At 44.3% G+C, this 18,618-nt stretch overlaps 1 protein-coding gene across 2 annotated transcripts; it reads right to left on the reverse strand.

The window, feature by feature from the left end:
• Window positions 1–1,513: 1,513 nt before the first annotated feature.
• On the reverse strand, window positions 1,514–15,127 carry TMEM170A (transmembrane protein 170A). Of its 2 annotated transcripts, none has more exons than XM_068992053.1 (3): window positions 14,881–15,127; window positions 7,109–7,210; window positions 1,514–4,604 (listed from the first exon to the last, which is right to left on the reverse strand). In XM_068992053.1, the coding sequence occupies exons 1-3, from the start codon at window positions 15,011–15,013 to the stop codon at window positions 4,474–4,476; spliced, it is 366 nt and encodes a 121-aa protein (XP_068848154.1). In that variant the 5' UTR covers window positions 15,014–15,127; the 3' UTR covers window positions 1,514–4,473. The 2 variants fall into 2 exon arrangements, with proteins under 2 accessions (XP_068848154.1, XP_068848153.1); XM_068992052.1 differs by having other exon boundaries at window positions 7,040–7,210.
• Between the last annotated feature and the right edge of the window lie 3,491 nt (window positions 15,128–18,618).

Consider the following 18,618-nt stretch of genomic DNA (forward strand, 5'->3'; position numbering starts at 1 on the left):
AGAATAAAGGAGAGGCAGTGGGGAGCTAAAGTGAAAGGGTCTTCAGTCTTGCAAACACCTCCGAGAGAATGGCCAGCCTTTGGAAGGGGTGTGTTGATCTCTTCCACTCACAGGTGGGCAGGGTCAGGTTATCTCTCCATTAGCAGAACAGAAGCACTTGAGCTTATAGTCAGGCAGAGGGGCAGGGTCCTCTGAGGCGGCTATTATGTGTGAGTATAATAACAAAAGAAAGAAAAGAAAGCTATAAAAAAATGTTGGAGAAGACTCTTGAGAGTCCCTTGGACTGAAAGGAGATCCAACCAGTCCATCCTAAAGGAAATCAGTCCTGAATATTCATTGGAAGGACTGATGCTGAAACTCTAATACTTTGGCCACCTGATGCGAAGAACTGACTCATTGGAAAAGACCCTGATGCTGGGAAAGATTGAATGCGGGAGGAGAAGGGGAGGACAGAGGATGAGATGGTTGGATGGCATCACCAACTCAAAGGACGTGAGTTTGAATAAACCCCGGGAGTTGGCGCTGGACAGGGAAGGCGCTGAACTGTGCTGCAGTCCATGGGGTTGCAAAGAGTCAGACACGACTGAGTGACTGAACTGAATGACAAAAGCAACAGAAAGCAAGTCAAAGAAGCAGTTGCCAACCTAGAGTCAGAATTGGATTCTTCTTTGCAACGTTGTCGGCAATAATTTATGGGGTCCTTCCCTTCCTGCCAAATTCAGCATCTTTAGCCTCTCCCCATAGTCTCTTCCCACTGTCCAACCATGAGTAATCATCTTTTTGATAACAGAAGAGATCTTCTGTTGGGATACATAAGATATTGGAGGTTTCTTGCAGAGCTCTGCATCCGTCTGGGGTGTTAGAAACATTCTATATCTTGACCGAAGTACTACCACTTCACCTAAGTGTATAAATATATAAAAATTCATTAAGCTACACATTTAAGACTTGTGTACTTTACTGTATGTTATACCTAAATTAAAAAAAAAAATAGAGAATGGATGGCTAGTCTCCTGCTACACTGTATGTCCATCTGCAATGCCTGGAAGTCAGTAGTTACCTTGTGACCATGGGGTAAGCTACCCAAATGGGACAATCCAATTTGCTGAAAATGGCAGGGCAGAAAACGTTTTATGATGTCACAGAATCCTGAACCAACCTTGGAGACCCTCTTCATGTGGACTATTGAAATGATACATTTTTATCACAAAGGGTTATCAGTTTTTAGCCATCGCAGTGTGAAACTGTACAAAAACTTTTGATGGTAACATATAGCACAGAAAGTGAAGTTAATAAGGCTCAAGTTCACATGTAAGTAGTGTTTAATCAGATCTCTGGACAGGAATGTTACCATAAACTAGTAAGTTGAACATAAAGGAAATAGAGTTAAATAGATATGTTAAGTACTAAGCCTAAGAAAGAAACCAACACACTTAAGGTGGAAATCTTCATTACAAAAGCTTAAATTCATTGGCCACTGAAAAAGAAAAATCAGTTCAAGTTCACAGAGTTGAAAGTAATCTTTATTGATAAACATTTATACCAGAATTAGAAATTTCAGTAGAAAAATAAAATTTAAATAACTTTCTGTGGTACAAAGATTTGATCAGTTTGACTGCAGCATTTAGTGAAATAATCTAATACAAAAAGTTAAGCTGACTTTACCACAAGCAGGGAAACAATGCACAAAACAGAAACGCATGTACACAGAACCTTCTGCGTGTGGACAGCACCAGGACTTCAACTTCAGGAAATGATCTCCTAGGGAAGGTTGGTGTGCACTGCAGTTGTATTAAGAACTTCATTCAAACCAGAGCAGCTTTTGGAATCAAAAGCTAACATACACTTTAAAGACTTAGGAAACACAAGAGCTTAAAGATCACTATTTGCATGAACTTTATCTCCCTAGTTCAGACATTTCCTAGGTAATGTTCCGAATCAGTAAACAGTACAGTGAGACACCTTTGTCTTGGAATATTCATTACTCATTTGTATTGGATTTAAGTTTACATGAAATGTTTTTCTCCTAAAACCTTTACTCAAAGAATCCAGAAATCAGCTTTTCATGGTTGGGGGTTTCTCCTTCCCACTAAAAGAAAAGTGGATGCATAGCTGGGGCAGGGGTGGTTTCACATGTCTCCAGGCAAGTCAGGAGTTGGCAAAACGTCTCAGAAGCTTTATGTGAGAAAATAAAATGTTCAGCACAAATGCCAGTACTTTTTCATCCGAGCAACCACTCCCAAACAATTGTGCATTTGAGATGAGAAATTAAAAAGAAAAAGAAACCCTTAGGGACAATAAACATTCCTTATAATTCAAATAGTTTCTTCCTGAAAACATTCTAAGCCACAAAGCTCAGTTATATAAAGTCTATATTCATTTACTCACAGAATGTTCACATACTGGGATGGATGAAACAGTCAATAATGTGAAGATCTATTTTATATTTGAAGTTCTTAAAAACAGCGGATAAACAGTGGATAATCAAACAAGAAACAGATGAAAACAAAGACAGCGTTCAAAATGCATTAGTTCTTGTGTTTTGGCTCTAGAAGTAAAGCAACCAAACATTTAAGTCATGGATCAATATGTTGAAAACTTAATATTGGGGGAGAGAAGCCCACTGACCACTAGCCCACACTCAATTTGTGAAACTCTATCCAAAGGAATGTTTTTGGTGAGAATGCTGAGACATCTTTCAGTAGAGATGAAGGAAAATTTCTTAAGCTGAAGGGCTACTTTTCAAAATCCAACTACTGAACTGAAATAATGGAGTCCTGAGCTAAAGACATAAAAATTTGTTTGAAAGAAAGATTTGAGCATTGGAGAGTAATCTTGTTGGGGAATTTGTAAGGATATTTGCCTGTATACAACTCCTACAATTTTTCACCTCGTTAGAGTATATCTATCACTGTAATTTTGATAAGTAGTTTAATGGCCTATCAGTTAAAAGAAAATGTCCACTTACTTTTGGGGACCCTTTTTAATTTTTCTCTGTGCCCATCCCTAGTAAATTGGTTCTCCTGGCTATTTTTAATCAGAAGCCAGAGTGCATATTGCTTAAATCAAACAGCACTGCACGTGACCTCATGGGCAGGTAGCTTCACACTCATAATGAAAACTTTCCCTTTAAAATGTCATATTTAATTACCAGAAACTATTTTGAAAACAGATAACAATTGTATTTCATACAAACCAGTTTATGTGGTTAAGGATAAAGTCAGATATTTAATTTTTGCAATCCTTTTTCTTTCGAAGGTCACAGTTTTTAGGCCTTTTAGATGAAAAGGAAAGCTAGGCATTAGAAGAAAAATTAAAAGAGCTAAAATTGGGTTTTAAAAAAACTCTGATATTTAATTTTCTTTAAGGATATAAATTCTCTTGAAAGGAAATATAAAGGGCACAGTGGAAGGTATATCTGAAAATTAAACTTTAGGCACTTTCTGGGAGTCATACCCAGCACTGTAAAATGGGCTGAAGACCCACCACTAGGTAACCACATTAAGACTAGGAAATCAATAACTCCTAATTCCAGTTAAAGCTGCACTTTTACAGTTTTTTAAGAGCCACGAGCAAACCAAAGTCACTAAAAAAATGTTAACAGAATGTTTAAAGTATCTTTCTGTGTGTGTGTCTCAATGTCCAATGAGTATCCTGATCAACATGACTGAGAATTTTCCATTCAAACTATTTAATAGGGCGTGTTTCCAATTAAACTAAATAAAATCAATAGACTATAAAGTGATAGGAAAAGGTGGTACAGGAGTTCTGTGGAAAAAATTCTCAATTACCTAGCTTATTTTGAGAAAATGTACAAAACAGGAAATTCACACATCTTAAAATATATAAAATAATCAGAGGTCGAAACAGTTATTCATAAAATGTCACATCATTCAGGAGTTAGCTTTTATTTATTTAAATAGTGGAACTGAAGCCACTACTTGAGTTATAGGTTTTGTGTGTGTTTTATTTCTCCAAATTTGTTCTCAACGTTATGCTCAACCAAAACCTACTTGGCACTTACTGTCATGAAGATGTGGCAAGGGTTTGCCAAATTTTAATCAAGATTAGATCAGGTAAGATTTCAGTCCAGTTTACTGTGCTCAGAAGTAAACCACTATGTTCTACAGTTTCTCTGAAACGTGCGAGGCTGCCTTTTTCTCACAGGACACTGTAAATCTCAGCGTGAAGGGTGCCAACCCAGAAGCACTGCTGACGGCTTGGGTAAGGCGCACCTGTAAACCGCCTGATGTGAATATATAAAAAACAGGGAGAAAAGAAACTGGACTTTTTTTTTTGGTTGAGAACAATGAGTCCAAAAAGATCTTTAATTCCTGGAACTTCCAACTGAAGAAAGGACTGAAGTGTTGTTCTTCATACTGTTTGGTTTGAAGAACTGAGAAAACATCCCATAATGTATTCTTTTTGAGGATTCTATAAAACCGATTCACCATCATAGCACAAGGGCATGTGCTATAGAGTAGCTAAAATCCGTAAAAAGGAGACCACTACGACACAAAAAGTCTGTCCAGTCCCCAAGGTAAGGGCTTCAAACGGAATCATTTCCTTTCCTGCTGCTCGGTACACTCCAGCAATTGCTGCACCTGTTCAAAAATTCAAGTGTGTTAAAAAATGAGAGGGGGCTTAATATAAGCAGAAAAATATAGCACTTAAAACTCTAAGTAGAAAAAACATCAAAGAAATTAAAAAATAAAACTCTAAGAATGATCTAAATTTTTTACATTAAAATTTAAACATTACAGAAATGTTTTTGTTTTCCCTATTCTTTTTGCTAACTACTCGTGCTTTTAAGTATTCCTTACATGGTTTGCAAGCCACCAACAAATGCTTTTAGAAAAGGGACTCTTTCAAACTAAGTCTCCTAGACATATTGAATAAAATCACCTGGAAGTCATAGCCAAAATCACAAAGACTGCAATATTCACATAACCCGATTACAAACTTAAAACATCTCTTATTCCCCCGGCATGTAACCTAACAAATTCTTGGCAATAAATGATAGAAAATCCTCTGCGTGAGGCTGAGCAAGAAATATTTCAGGAGCAGTCACAGGGAAACCCCACTCCCTCTTGTACTACACTCAGAGTTCGCTTCAAGAAATGGATGGAGGAAATGCCCTGAATGCCCAGATGGCCCACTGCTGTGGCCTGGGGTTCAATCCCTGGTTTGGGAACTAAGATACCACAAGCTGTGTAGCACAGCAAAGAAAAGAAAAAAAAGAAGGAAGAAAGGAAGGGAGCGGGACCCTAAGCCCATCAAGTTGCTATTCATTCAAAGGGCTTGAGGTGAGGGATACTCTGGGATTCCTTTCTATTTCCCATGTCATTCTGTTGGTCACTATAACTTCCTACAAATTGAATAAACAGAACAAACAGATATCTGTTTCTACTCAGGTACCCTGAATTGCTCACAGGGACTCAGCATTGTACTAAGAAAAGTCAAGAATTCATTCATTTGAAAAGAACAGATCCAAAGTTCCCAGATAATCTTCTCCTGAGCCACCCCAAAATGCTCCAAACAGTATTCTCCTTGGTCAGAGAATACGGCTGGGGACATAGGACAGAAAGCACAAGCACGGAACAGATTTTGAGTAATGCAGGACGATATATACTGTTTCGATCAAGTGTCAACACCTTGTACCAAAGTGATGTGATGGTATATTAACATATCTGAAGGAGAAGAAAGACCAGCCCTACTGGCAGTGCACGCACCCTGTGCTATTAATACTGCCATCTGAGAGGCAGTGCTCCATTGGGCCTCTTTGTAATTTATCTCCAAAAAAAGTGGGTTGGGTCAGAAGAAGCTTAAAGAACTTGAACTGGGCCCCAAAGTGGGATTTGGATGGTGAAGGGAAGATAGTTAAAAGCAAACCAGAAGGAGCAGCAAATGGGAAGGGAATAGGCTGTACGCACTAGAGTCAAAGAAGGACACAGTTACTACGTGTTAGATATTCTATGTTTTATATACACACATAATTTCATTTAGTCATCACACAGCATTGCTATTTTACCAATGAGAACTCTAAAACAGGTCCTGGGGGCTAATAATCCAGTAAGAAAACTAGAGCAGAGGCTCTTAAAGATAGCAGCAGGTGATATAGTTAAAAATATTGTTTAAGGCCAGTTATGGAAACTCCTTAATGCAGACAGGAGAAAATTAGCCTCCCCACTGCCTTATCACAAAGGTTTCAGCATCTACAGAACACAGAGAAACTAGGCCACCTTGTCCCAAAAAAAACCCCTAAAGTCAAAGAGACAGGGGAATTTCTGCTTGAAGTTCAAAGTTTAAAATCACAGTGAAAAAAAAAATTACATAAACCAAGAAAAAAGTCTGAAAGCATATAACGATATGCAAACTGTGGTTATCACGTAGGAATACAGTAATGGAGGATTTTTGGTTTTGCTTTCTTATAAATTTTAATTTATATAAAATATACATGCTATTTTTATTTTGTTATGAGCTTAAAAATATTCTCATCCCTGTGACATGAACAAAAGCCGCACCCCCACCCAAAAGATACCACACAGATAAAAATAATGTATAATTATGAATGTTGCTCAAACTCTTACTCAGAAAGTCCTAAGAGAGAGAAAAAAAAAGGCACTTTTCTAAACAAAATTTCCTCCATCCTTAAAATACCTGCACCTGGATGAAGGGAGGTAATTTGTCAACCAGATTGCAATGCTGCAAATCAGTGAAGTGACAGCTGAAGAGAAAGGAGAGCGGTAGCTTCTAAAAAGCCAAATATTATCTTGATAGTGGTCAAGATCACAAGACATATCTCACAAAGCTTAAAGTGGCTTCCCTGAAGCCACAAGACAGAATCTGACTCAGGAAGTCAAAGATGTTAGCCAAGTCAGAGGGGACTGAGGCGAGAAGAGAACAGTGTATAAAACACAGGGCCTGCACACAAAGAGTGCGCTTCTTTATCCCGCTCAGACACTTTCCACAACGGCTCCTAAAGTTAACTGACTATTCATATGAAATGTTTCGACTGTATTTTAAACGTCTAACATACTTGTCAAGATTCCAGCAGTAATTGGTCCCACGATGCCCATCAACAGGATGCTTACAGACATGAACCTACCATATTTGTGATGTCTGAGGGTGAAGAGGGCCAGTAATCCGGCGGGGACGTGAAAGAAGAGAGAAGACACCAGTGCCCACAGGAACACACCATACCACATCTCTGCAAGGGAAAGCAAAGAAAGGTCGACGTCACCAGCTTCCCCAGGGCAGTCATTACAAAGGCGTGGTCATTATACTCGGTTATTTCAACTTTAAAATGATTCCATTCCAGTGGCAGTTCATCAGTCAAATATCCAAACACTGACGATTTTGGAGGGATCACTAAACTGCGGCCACCCCGTTTTTGCAAGGAAGTCTTAGCGGAACATAGCCATGCCCGTTCATTTAAGTCTTGCCTATGTGCTTTCAAGCTCCAAGAGTAGGGCTGGAGCAGTAACAGAGACCATAGGGCCTGCAAAGCCTAAAATATGTATAATCCGGCCCTTGACAGAAAAGGTTGGCTGACTCCTGACAAGCTACCCCTACTCCCAAACACTGAAGAAAAAGTTCACCCAGATTTGGAAATTCACTTACGTGATTTCCCTTTCACAAGGACAAGTGTGAGCATCACAGACAGGGCGCCATGCGCAAATGCCTGACTTCTCTCCTCGGCGGCGGCAGCTCCAGAGGCTGCAGAGGCTGGTGCGCACACCGCTCCCTGAGAGGTGCCACCCTCCCCATCTGCCCCTCCAGCCCAGGCCCTGCTGCACGCTGGCATCTCCCACTGGGGCCTCCTTGGACACCACCCACTGCCACCATCCCCAACCCAGGAAACAGCGCCAGGCAGCTCCCTGCTAAGCAGCAACCCCATCTTTAATCCCCGAGTCCTCAGCAGCTCCTCCTCAAGTCACCTAAGAGACTCTGGCTGCCATTACACCCCTGGTGTGCACAAAGCTCTGTGAGGACTCGGGAATGGCAGTTTCCAGGGGTGGACAAATGGGACACAAACCTGCCTCCAGGAGCTCAGGGACTCTGCTGTCCACCTTGCCGTCACGGGGCTTCCGCTGGAGCCCCCCAGGTTTTAGAGACAGCACTGCTCGCCACAGCGACTCAAGGGCCTGCTAGAGCGTGGCTCCTCACTGGCTGAGGTGAACCACGTGGGCAGTGAACTGGGGGGAAGCTTTAATCTTCCAGAGACAGAGGAAGTTGGTAACTTCAATAAAAGTGTGTCTGGACACTCGGGTATGCTACCCAACTGCTATGGGATGAACCCATGTGTGGAAGCCCTAATCCGACAGGACCACGGACTTAGAAGAGGAAGAGCGATCTCTCTCTGTGCCTGTCCTACTCTTTCTCTCCCCATCGAGTGAGGACGTATCAAGATGGCCCAGGAGGGCCCTCAGCCTGACCGTACTGGCACCCTCATCTTGCACTTCCAATCTCCACCTCTGTTGGTTAAGCCACTTGGTCCACGGTGCTTTGTTCCAGCAGCCCTGGCAGACACCAACGCTCCCCTGTTCCCACTTCCCTGGAGCAAGGAGGCTTGCTGGGCTAGCAACTCGACTTTTCTAAAAGCTGAAAGGCATGTGTGCACACAGGATCTGGTGCAGCAAGTCGGCTCCTCCATGGGTCTCTGAGGGGGAGGAGCAGTGTGCCCCCTCCCACATACAGCCCTAAGTCACATCCATTCGCTCCCCCACTGCCTCCATGTTTCATACAGCGTCACTTAAGCCACTCCAAGTAGGAAAGAAAGGCTTTATCATATTAGATGAACAGTACAATTCATAAAACACCTTCAGAGGATGAAAGTAATACAGAACACGAATAGCTAGGGCAAACCTCAATCAATAAAACACTTTTAAAAAGCTGAGTGATGTACCGTTAATACTGCGCCTTAATCTGCCATCTATTTCACAGCTATTTATTGATCATATAGTACTTTTCATTTCCCTGGCTCTATACACTGTCAAACATCTTTGTCTATCTATTTTACAGTATTTCCTTGTTCACTGTTTCACATAAAGTGCACTATCTTCAACTTTGTTTACTGTGGCAGCTAAGGTCACATCATTTCCCCACGGTGAAGAACAAGTCAGGTTATTAACCTGAAATAAATGTTATAAGGGGAAACCAGACTAAGCACTGGTGGCAGAAGAGGCCCCAAAGATGCCCACATCCTCAACCCCAGAGCCTATGAAAATGTGACCTGACATAACAAAAGGGAGTGTGCAGGTGTGATGAGATTAGACACCTTGCAATGGTGGGGGGGGAGTATCTTGGATTTTATAGGTGGGCCTACTGTAATCAAGGGTCTCTGGAAGAGAGTCACAGTCAAAGAGATCTGAAGATGTTGTGCTGCTGGCTTTAAAGATGGAGGAAGGTGCCAGAAGCCAAAGGATGCGGTGACCTCTAGCAGCTGGAAAAGACACGAAAACAAATTCTCCTTAGAGCCTTCAGAAGGAAGATGGCTCTGCTGACTCATCTGGACTTCTGACCTCCAAGACTAATAAATCTGTGTTGTTTTAAGCCACTAAATTTGTGGTGAGTTGTTTCAGTAGCCACAGCAAGCTAATACCAATACCAAGAGTTCATTAATTCAGCAAATACTTAGCCCATTCCATATGTCAGGCACATCAATGAACAAGAATAGAAATTTTAAAAAGACAAAGATCCCTGCCAAGAGAGTGTCTGTATCTTTAAGCATATTGTTCAGTTTGAGTTAAAGAGAAACGTCACACAGCAGACCTCTTGGGGGGAAATTCTGTGCTCCCTGGCTTTCTAGCTGCCACAGTCGAGCCCCCTCACTTCCGAGCAACGGCTCAAGACCAAACTGGCCCCAATCAGCAGAAACAGGAGCACAGAACAAGTGGGCAGAGTTAGGCCTGGCACCCAGCCGTCCTTTCAGCTTGCCCCGCTCTGCGTTACGTTCCAGGTCAAACAACTGTGCCTCTGTAGCTGGGGTTCCAAGTTGACCACCCCAGTCCTGCAACTCTGCGCTGGCCTGCCTAGATGCTAAGTGCCCATCGGCCTGCTTCTGTCCACACTGCCCACTGTGAGACCCTTCTCTTACCCACCCCCACCTACCTGCCAGGGGATCCATCTGTTTCCTTGTGAAATACTAATACAAATATATCTGGTCTCTACTCCCGACGCCAAAAACCCTTTAAGATAATGGTGCTAGGAAAATCTTTTTTTCTAAGACTTAATCTATGACCCTGGTTCCTGAGGAAGAGCTCCTAAATTCCTTGGGATTTCCAGGAGTGCCTTTTGTTCTCATAAGGCAACTCTTGGTGGGCTCCTTGATGGGTGCTGGTCACCAGAAAGGCCAGGCTATGATTGCAAGCTTGGAAGCTTCAGCCCCACTCTCCATTCTCAGGAGAGAGGAGGGGGCTAGAAGCAAGTTAATAATCGGTCATGCCTAAGTGATGAAGCCTCCATAGATATTTCAAAAGTACGGAGGGCAGAGAGTTTCTGGGCTGGTGAAGACACCTATGTGCTGGGAGGGTGACCCACCCCAGCTCCACAGGAACAGAAGCTCCTGTGCTCAGAGACCTTTCCAGACTTCACCCTGCCTATCTCTTAATGTGGTGTTCATTTCCATCCTTTAACATCTTCGGGAACATATCAGTCACCTAGTAAGTAAACTGTTTTCCTGAACTCTGTAAGCTGCTCTAGCATTTTTACTTGAACGAGAAGGACGGCATGGAAACCTTAGCTGGTCAGAAGCACATGTGAAAACCTAGACTTTGACTGGCATCTGAAGTGGGGGGTTGGGGCAGTCTTGTGCATCTGGGCCTTTAACCTGTGGGACTGGAAGCCAGCTCCAAGCAGACAGTGTCAGAACGGAACTGAGCTGCAGGACACTGCTCGGTGTGCAGAAAAACGACATCGGGCGCCAGAAGTGCTGTGAGCGCAGGGGCAGTCCGAGAGTAAAGGGAAACTGAGTTTTTTCGAGGTACCCTTCCTCTCCTAACAAGGAGGACTGGCCCACCAGCACTATCAACGGTAGCCTGCCACCTCTCTCCCGAGGCCACTGCCTAACTGCCCACTTATCCCTGGTTCCTGAATGGGCCCTTCTGGCCTGCCTTAACCTTAATGGTCTCTTGGCCCTAGCCTCGGCTAGCTCTTATCTGCCCTGATCTGGCCTTTCATCTATTCTCCACACAAAACCAGAAAGTCAGTGATAATGGGGACAAGGTTTCTTGTTGGAGTGATGACCACACTCTCAAGTTGTTTTTTGTGATGATTGAAAACTCGGCAAAAAATCATTAAATTGTATACATGAAAAAAAAAAGTGAATCGGATCATCCTTCCTCTGCTCAAAACCCCTCGAACACGACTTTGGGGGATCTGACCTCACCCCCTGCCCCCGTGCCCACACCGCCCCTCCCACTGCACCGGCCTCCTTCACGTTGCTGCAGTGAGCTCCTGTCCCAGGGCCTCTGCACCTGCTGCCTCTGGCCCAGAATGCCCGTCTCCAGACAGCTACGTGGCTGTTCCTCATTCCCTTTCAGATTTCACCTCCGACGGCATCATCTTAGAGGGCTTCCTCATGACCTTACGTAAGACAAGCATTCCGCTCAACACACAAGACCTGCCACTAACCATCCCCCTGCCCAGTCTTGCACTCACACTGTCTGCTCCATTTCATATTTTGTTCATTTTGCCGTATCACAAGGCATGTGTGGTCTCAGCCCTGACCAGGGTTTGAGCCCGAGCCCCCTGCACTGGACGTGCTGGGCTGCCAGGGAAGCCCCTCCTCTCCGTACTTTTAAGTTTTGTTTTCTCTTTCCCCTTTAGAATGAAAGTTCTTTTGTTTTGTTCACTAACACACCTTTACTTGGTGCCTAGAAAACAAGAGACACACAATAGACACTGAGTAAATTTGCAGACCGAATGAGTAAATGACTGATCCAAGTGTAACGGATCCTTGATCCCAGCAATGGCACAACTAAAACATCAGTGGGTTTCAGTTTATCAGAAGGTACACTCTGGGGAATCCCTTGGGCTCCAGCAGCTAGGACTCTATGCTCTCACTACTGAGGGTCCAGGTTTGATCCCCGAGTCTGAGAACTAAATTCCCACAAGCCATGTGGCGTAGCCAAAAACAAAAGAGAAGGGGGAAGATATACTTTGATATTGAAAGTGTTAATATAATGAGATTCGTCCCTTTAGAAAGTGAATTTTATTCCTGATACAAGGTGGGAGAATAATTTGCTTTCTCAGGATTCAGATTTGTTAAAAATGACCACCAAAGAAATCTGAACTACTTGGAATAAGAAGGGTTAGGCAGAAACCTAAAGGTCTAAATTGCAAATGCAGGTTTAAAAAAATCAATTCAAAGCTTCCTGACAGTGATAAACCACAGAGTATTTCAGAGCAATGACTTTGCCATATTGAGTTGGCATAAAATGCAAGTAACCTTTTCTGTGGGGCCAAAATAGAAACAATTCCAGAATCAGGACAATGAATGAGATTCACTGTCAGCAGGTTTTGGTGCCTCATGTACCTATTGAATCCATCATTCCAGCTAAAGAAGAGACACAACAGGGAGGTTACATATTCACCCCGTGTGTTTACTCATCACATTCCAATCAGCTTGTGTCCATGGGCTGTATCTCATGCATGTTTATAACTCCAGCCCAGAGTCTGCACTTGATCAGTAAATACATCTTGAGTGAATGATCCATGGTGATCACTACCCCCAGGTTATATATCCACTGCAGTACCCATAAACTCAAGTACAGACTGCAGTTTAATATTTCAGAACAGTTCCTGAAAGGAAAACAATATGCTTAGCTACAGATTCTCTACTATAACATAGTAAAACTATCCTCCCAAATCCACTTACCTCAATCTTTTTTTTTAAAAGAAGAGGCATCTAAAAGCCAGACTGAACAAAATGTTCAGTTTCATAATATCACCTCACATATGACTTATTGATTACGGTAACCTTATGGTGGAGAGATCTGATAAACACCATCTTCACCAACTGATTAAACTTAGTGTTATCAATAAAGGGACAAATGACATTAAATGTCTCCTAATGTGGTGCTCTGGGAAGTGTACATCACCTATGTAGGTAGCATCCTGATCAAAAATGTTTAATCTGAATCTAATCATGAAGAAATAATCAGATAACTTAGACTGTGGGACAGTCTATGGAACAGTTAGCCAGGTTTTAAAAAATGTCAGTCTCAAGAAACTGAAAGAAAGATGGAGGAACTATTCTGGATTCAACAAGACTAAAAAGACAACAATATCCTACATGTAACCCTCGATTGGATCCTGGAATTTTTTAAGAAAGGTATAAATGGCATTATTCAAACAACTGAGCATCTTTCAATAAGGCCTATATAATAGGTAATATTCTACGGATGTTAAATGTGTTAACACATTCCAGTGCAATATGTTTTTCTAGGCTGTGGCAGAAAATGTCATTTTAAATGATACATGCTATAAAGCATTAGCTGTCAAGTGCCACTATTTGTGTAACCTCCTTTCTCTTTTATGCAGAAAGTAAACATATTATGCACATGCATATATATTTTTAGACAGAAAGCAAAAGGATCAAAATATTAATAATGAACCTAAGTAAAAAGTATATAGGTATCTGTTACACTATCATTTCAATATTTCAGTAGGTTTAAAATTTTTGCAAATAAAGAGTTGCGAGAAAAGTTATAGACCAATCTGGTCCAGCAGCGCCTTCAGACTGCATGAACATTCCATTTTTCGGACATGGTCTCCAGAATGCCATATATTTCTGTTGTCATTGTCAAATGTGATCTTAGTTTCTTTTGATACCTTTTGCCAGATTATCATTATAGGCATGATTTCAAGCTAACACCTGCATCTGTCTCAACGTTTTTTTTTATCTTATTAACTACTTCACAGACCTGTTGGGGAAAATAATAGAAAGGTAATACACAGCAAGTCCCTGGTGTCCGCTGAATGGCGCCTGGCGGTCGCTGCCCAGCGGATGAGAAATCACAGGTCCCTTGTTTACCAGTTTTAACTGTAGGCAGTAATCCAAACTTACTTCCTTTGCAGGTCTCAGGCCGGTTCTTGCATTGTTTACTGAGTTAAAGTATGTGTCAGCTTTGCTGGAGGGCCCAACCTTACCCTTCAGACTCCCCTGATCTCAGTCTTCTTGCCTTTAAAAGGGCCAACACACAACACTACTCTCCCCTCCAAGGCTTTATTTTCAGCCTTCCCAAGTATTTTTTCCTCCTCTCAGTTTTCTGAGCCCGAAAGCTTTCCATCTCGATTTCTAAGTTTGAAAATCTCTGCTCTCAAGCCCAGCCAAGATAAGTGGCGTAAGAATCAGAAAGGCGCCGTGTCGACGTTCTCGAACACAGGAGTGGGAGACGCGGCAACAGGTCTCCAGAAAGGGATTCCTAGAAAGAGAGGCTGGTGCAGAGGCTGGGCTACCTACCCTACGCACAGCGGGTGCCTGAGTTCTGACCGACGACGCACCGACCGAGGCGCGAAAGCCCAGAGGCCGGGGCGGACGAAAGGGGCTGGGGTTACCCAGTGCCCCCGCCCGCCAAAAGGAGGCGAAGACCGCCTCCCGTGCCCTAGACGAGGAGGGGCGGCCGCCACCAGGGCGCTGCCGAGTTCCCGCCTGAAGCCGGGGCGTTTGGGAACTCCAGAGAGCAGGACGAGTTCGGGCGGGGGCCGAGTTCCCCTCACGACGGGGCCCCCCGGGGGATCGGGGTGGCCCGCCCGAGGGGCCCGCGGCGAAGCGGCGGGGGGAGGCGGAAGGGCTGCCGCCCCCAGCTCTCGGCCGAGCCGACCCCTTCCCACCAGGAAACCAGCCCCGCAGCGGGCCCGCGGGGCGGCCGGTACCTGGGAAGGAGCAGAGCGAGGTGGAGTTGGGGCACAGCGTCCCGTTGCCCACCCGCGGCACCAGCTTCAGGCTGAGGATCTGCTGCAGGAGCCCGGCCGACGCCCCGCTGCCGCCGCTCCCCTCGCGTTCCATCCCGCCGCCATTCACCGCCGAGGGCTGAGGGAGAGCGCCCGAGCGGCCGCTGAGGGAGAGCGCCCGAGATGTTGCCGCAGCGCGCGCTCGCGTACCGCCCGCTCGGCTCCCCACACCTCCGCAGCCACCGCGTCACCTTCGGCCGGGGCCCTCTTCCTCCTACCCCAACGGCCCTGCCAAGTGACGGCTCCTTCCTCCAATCACAGGGCACCGGCGACGGTAGGGGCGGGGCGAGGGTCGTTCCCGCCCCTGACGTTGCGTACGGCTCTCGGAGACCTGGCCCCGTACGGGCTACGCCCCCTACTGGAGAAGTCGCTCCTGCTCCGATGGGGCGTGCTCGGCTCTGTCCTCTGCAACGCCACCTAGAAGAAAACAGTGGAATTGTGAAAGCGGAGAGTGAAAAAGTTGGCTTAAAGCTCAACATTCAGAAAACGAAGATCATGGCATCTGGTCCCATCACTTCATGGGAAATAAACGGGGAAACAGTTGAAACAGTGTCAGACTTTATTTTGGGGGGCTCCAAAATCACTGCAGATGGTGACTTGCAGCCATGAAATTAAAAGACGTTTACTCCTTGGAAGAAAAGTTATGACCAACCTAGATAGCATATTCAAAAGCAGAGACATTACTTTGCCGACTAAGGTCCGTCTAGTCAAGGCTATGGTTTTTCCAGTGGTCATGTATGTATGTGAGAGTTGGACTGTGAAGAAAGCTGAGCGCCAAAGAATTGATGTGTTTGAACTGTGGTACTGGAGAAGACTCTTGAGAGTCCCTTGGACTGCAAGGAGATCCAACCAGTCCATTCTGAAGGAGATCAGCCCTGGGATTTCTTTGGAAGGAATGATGCTGAAGCTGAAACTCCAGTACTTTGGCCATCTCATGAGAAAAGTTGACTCATTGGAAAAGACTCTGATGCTGGGAGGGATTGGGGGCAGGAGGAGAAAGGGACAACAGAGGATGAGATGGCTGGATGGCATCACGGACTCAATGGACGTGAGTCTGAGTGAACTCCGGGAGTTGGTGATGGACAGGGAGGCCTGGCGTGCTGCGATTCATGGGGTCGCAGAGTCGGACACGTCTGAAGTCAACTGAACTGAGAGAGGGAGGGGCGGAGAAGGCAATGGCAACCCACTCCAGTACTCTTGCCTGGAAAATCCCATGGATGGAGGAGCCTGGTGGGCTGCAGTCCATGGGGTCGCGAAGAGTCGGACACGACTGAGCGACTTCACTTTCACTTTTCACTTTCATGCATTGGAGAAGGAAATGGCAACCCACTCCAGTGTTCTTGCCTGGAGAATCCCAGGGGCAGAGGAGCCTGGTGGGCTGCCGTCTATAGGGTCGCGCAGAGTCGGACACGACTGAAGCGACTTAGCAGCAGCAGCAGCAGCAGAGAGGGAGAGGGGCTTTCCAGGAGGCGCTAGTGATCAAGATTCTGCCTGCAATGAGGGAGACACAGGTTCGATCCCTGGGTCGGGAAGATCCCCTGGCGGAGGGCATGGCAGCCCACTCCAGTATTCTTGCCGGGAGAATCCATTGGACAGAGGAGCCTGGCGGGGTGGCGGGCTATACAGACCATGGGGTCACAAAGCGACTGAAGTGACCAAGCACACCAGGCACAGAGGAAGGGAGGGAGATAGATGGATGATAGATTATGGTTAGATAGACAGGTAGATACACATAGAGGTAGATAGGTGGGTAGAAAGATAAATACCTACATACGTATGCATCTGGCAATGAGAATCAGAGGTTCAGCAACCAGGTAAAAGAAGCTGGAAGATGATGCAGCAATACCTTCAATATTTGGAAGAAAAACGATTTTGAGAGAAAACTTCACCTGAAACTAAAAAGGATTGTGTACAAGGAATATGTGTACAAGGATTGTGTAAGGAATATGTCAATAATCTTGTAATGACTGGGAACAGGTGGTTTCTAGACTTACTATAGTGGCCATTTCACGATGTATACAAATGTCATATCACTGTGAGTGTGTGTGTTAGTCCCGCAGTTGCGCTTGACTCTTTGTGACCCCATGGACTGTAGCCCACCAGGCTTCTCTGTCCATGGGATTCTCCAGGCAAGAATACTGAAGTAGATTACCATTCCCTTCGCCAGAGGAACTTCCAAACCCAGGGATCAAATCCTGGTCTCCTGCATTGCAGGCATGTTCTTTACCCTTTGAGCTACAGGGAAGTCCCTATGTAGTACACCTGAAACTCATACAATAATGTTGGTCAACTATATTTCAATAAAAGAACTGAAAAACAATACAAACTCCAGGAAAAACACAAACCTACAAAAATTATGAAGTAAATATAAAGCAAACAAAAACTTTGTGTGTGTGTATTTTTTAGACACCCACCACCTCCTTGTTTCACTTATAGTGAGATGAAGAACTCTAAAATTTTCAGAAGACAGTGTTGAATATCTTTGTCTCATGATAGTGAAGGGGTTCTTAGACATAAAAAGCAAAGACTATAAAGGAAAGGATGTGTAAATTGAATTTTAAGACCTTGTGTTATTCAAGAGTTCATTAGAAAGCATTGCATACAAAATACATTATGTTTTCCTTTTAATTCAAGGACATTCAGTTCAGTCGCTCAGTCGTGTCCTACTCCTTGTGACCCCATGAACCCCAGGATGCCAGGCCTCCCTGTCCATCACCAACTCCCGGAGTTCACTCAAACCCATGTCCATTAAGTCAGTGATGCCATCCAGCCATCTCATCCTCTGTCATCCCCTTTTCCTCCTGCCCCCAATCCTTCACAGCATCAGGGTCTTTTCCAATGAGTCAGCTCTTCGCATCAGGTGGCCAAAGTATTGGAGTTTCAGCTTCAACATCAGTCCCTCCAATGAACTCCCAGGACTGATCTCTTTTAGGATGGACTGGTTGGATCTCCTTGCAGTCCAAGGGACTCTCGAGTCTTCTCCAACACCACAGTTCAAAAGCATCAATTCTTCGACGCTCAGCCTTCTTCACAGTCCAACTCTCACATCCATACATGACCACTGGAAAAACCATAGCCTTGACTAGATGGACCTTTGTTGGCAAAGTAATGTCTCTGCTTTTTAATATGCTGTCTAGGTTGATCATAACTTTCCTTCCAAGAAGCAAGCGTCTTTTAATTTCATGCCTGCAGTCACCATCTGCAGTGATTTTGGAGCCCAGAAAAATAAAGTCAGCCACTGTGTAAAGGACATTAGCAACATTGTTAATTAGCATTCCCTCTTGAAAGCCTTGGTTTTAGAGGGTTTCTGACACCAATTCTCTAACACTACAACTGGGATTTTGCCTCAGCCAAGAAACTTTTCTAAAACAAAAACAGTAAGCATTTTTTAAAGTCATAAAATATTTAACAATGGCGTCTTTTGGTACATTTCCCAGACTAGTAGAGAATAAAAGAAGTGGAAGAAACCAATATTTTAAGATTATATAACAATCAATGATGCATCATATCAGGAAACATTGTTTTGAATTTAGAATTCTATCCTCAGATTGTGAATTTAAAAATTTTTAAAAAGCCATTTAGATGGAGAAGGAAATGGCAACCCACTCCAGTACTCTTGCCTGGAAAATCCCATGGACGGAGGAGCCTGGTAGGCTACAG

This window comes from Capricornis sumatraensis, chromosome 20 (assembly GCF_032405125.1).
Source record: "Capricornis sumatraensis isolate serow.1 chromosome 20, serow.2, whole genome shotgun sequence".
Classification (NCBI taxonomy): Eukaryota; Metazoa; Chordata; class Mammalia; order Artiodactyla; family Bovidae; genus Capricornis; species Capricornis sumatraensis.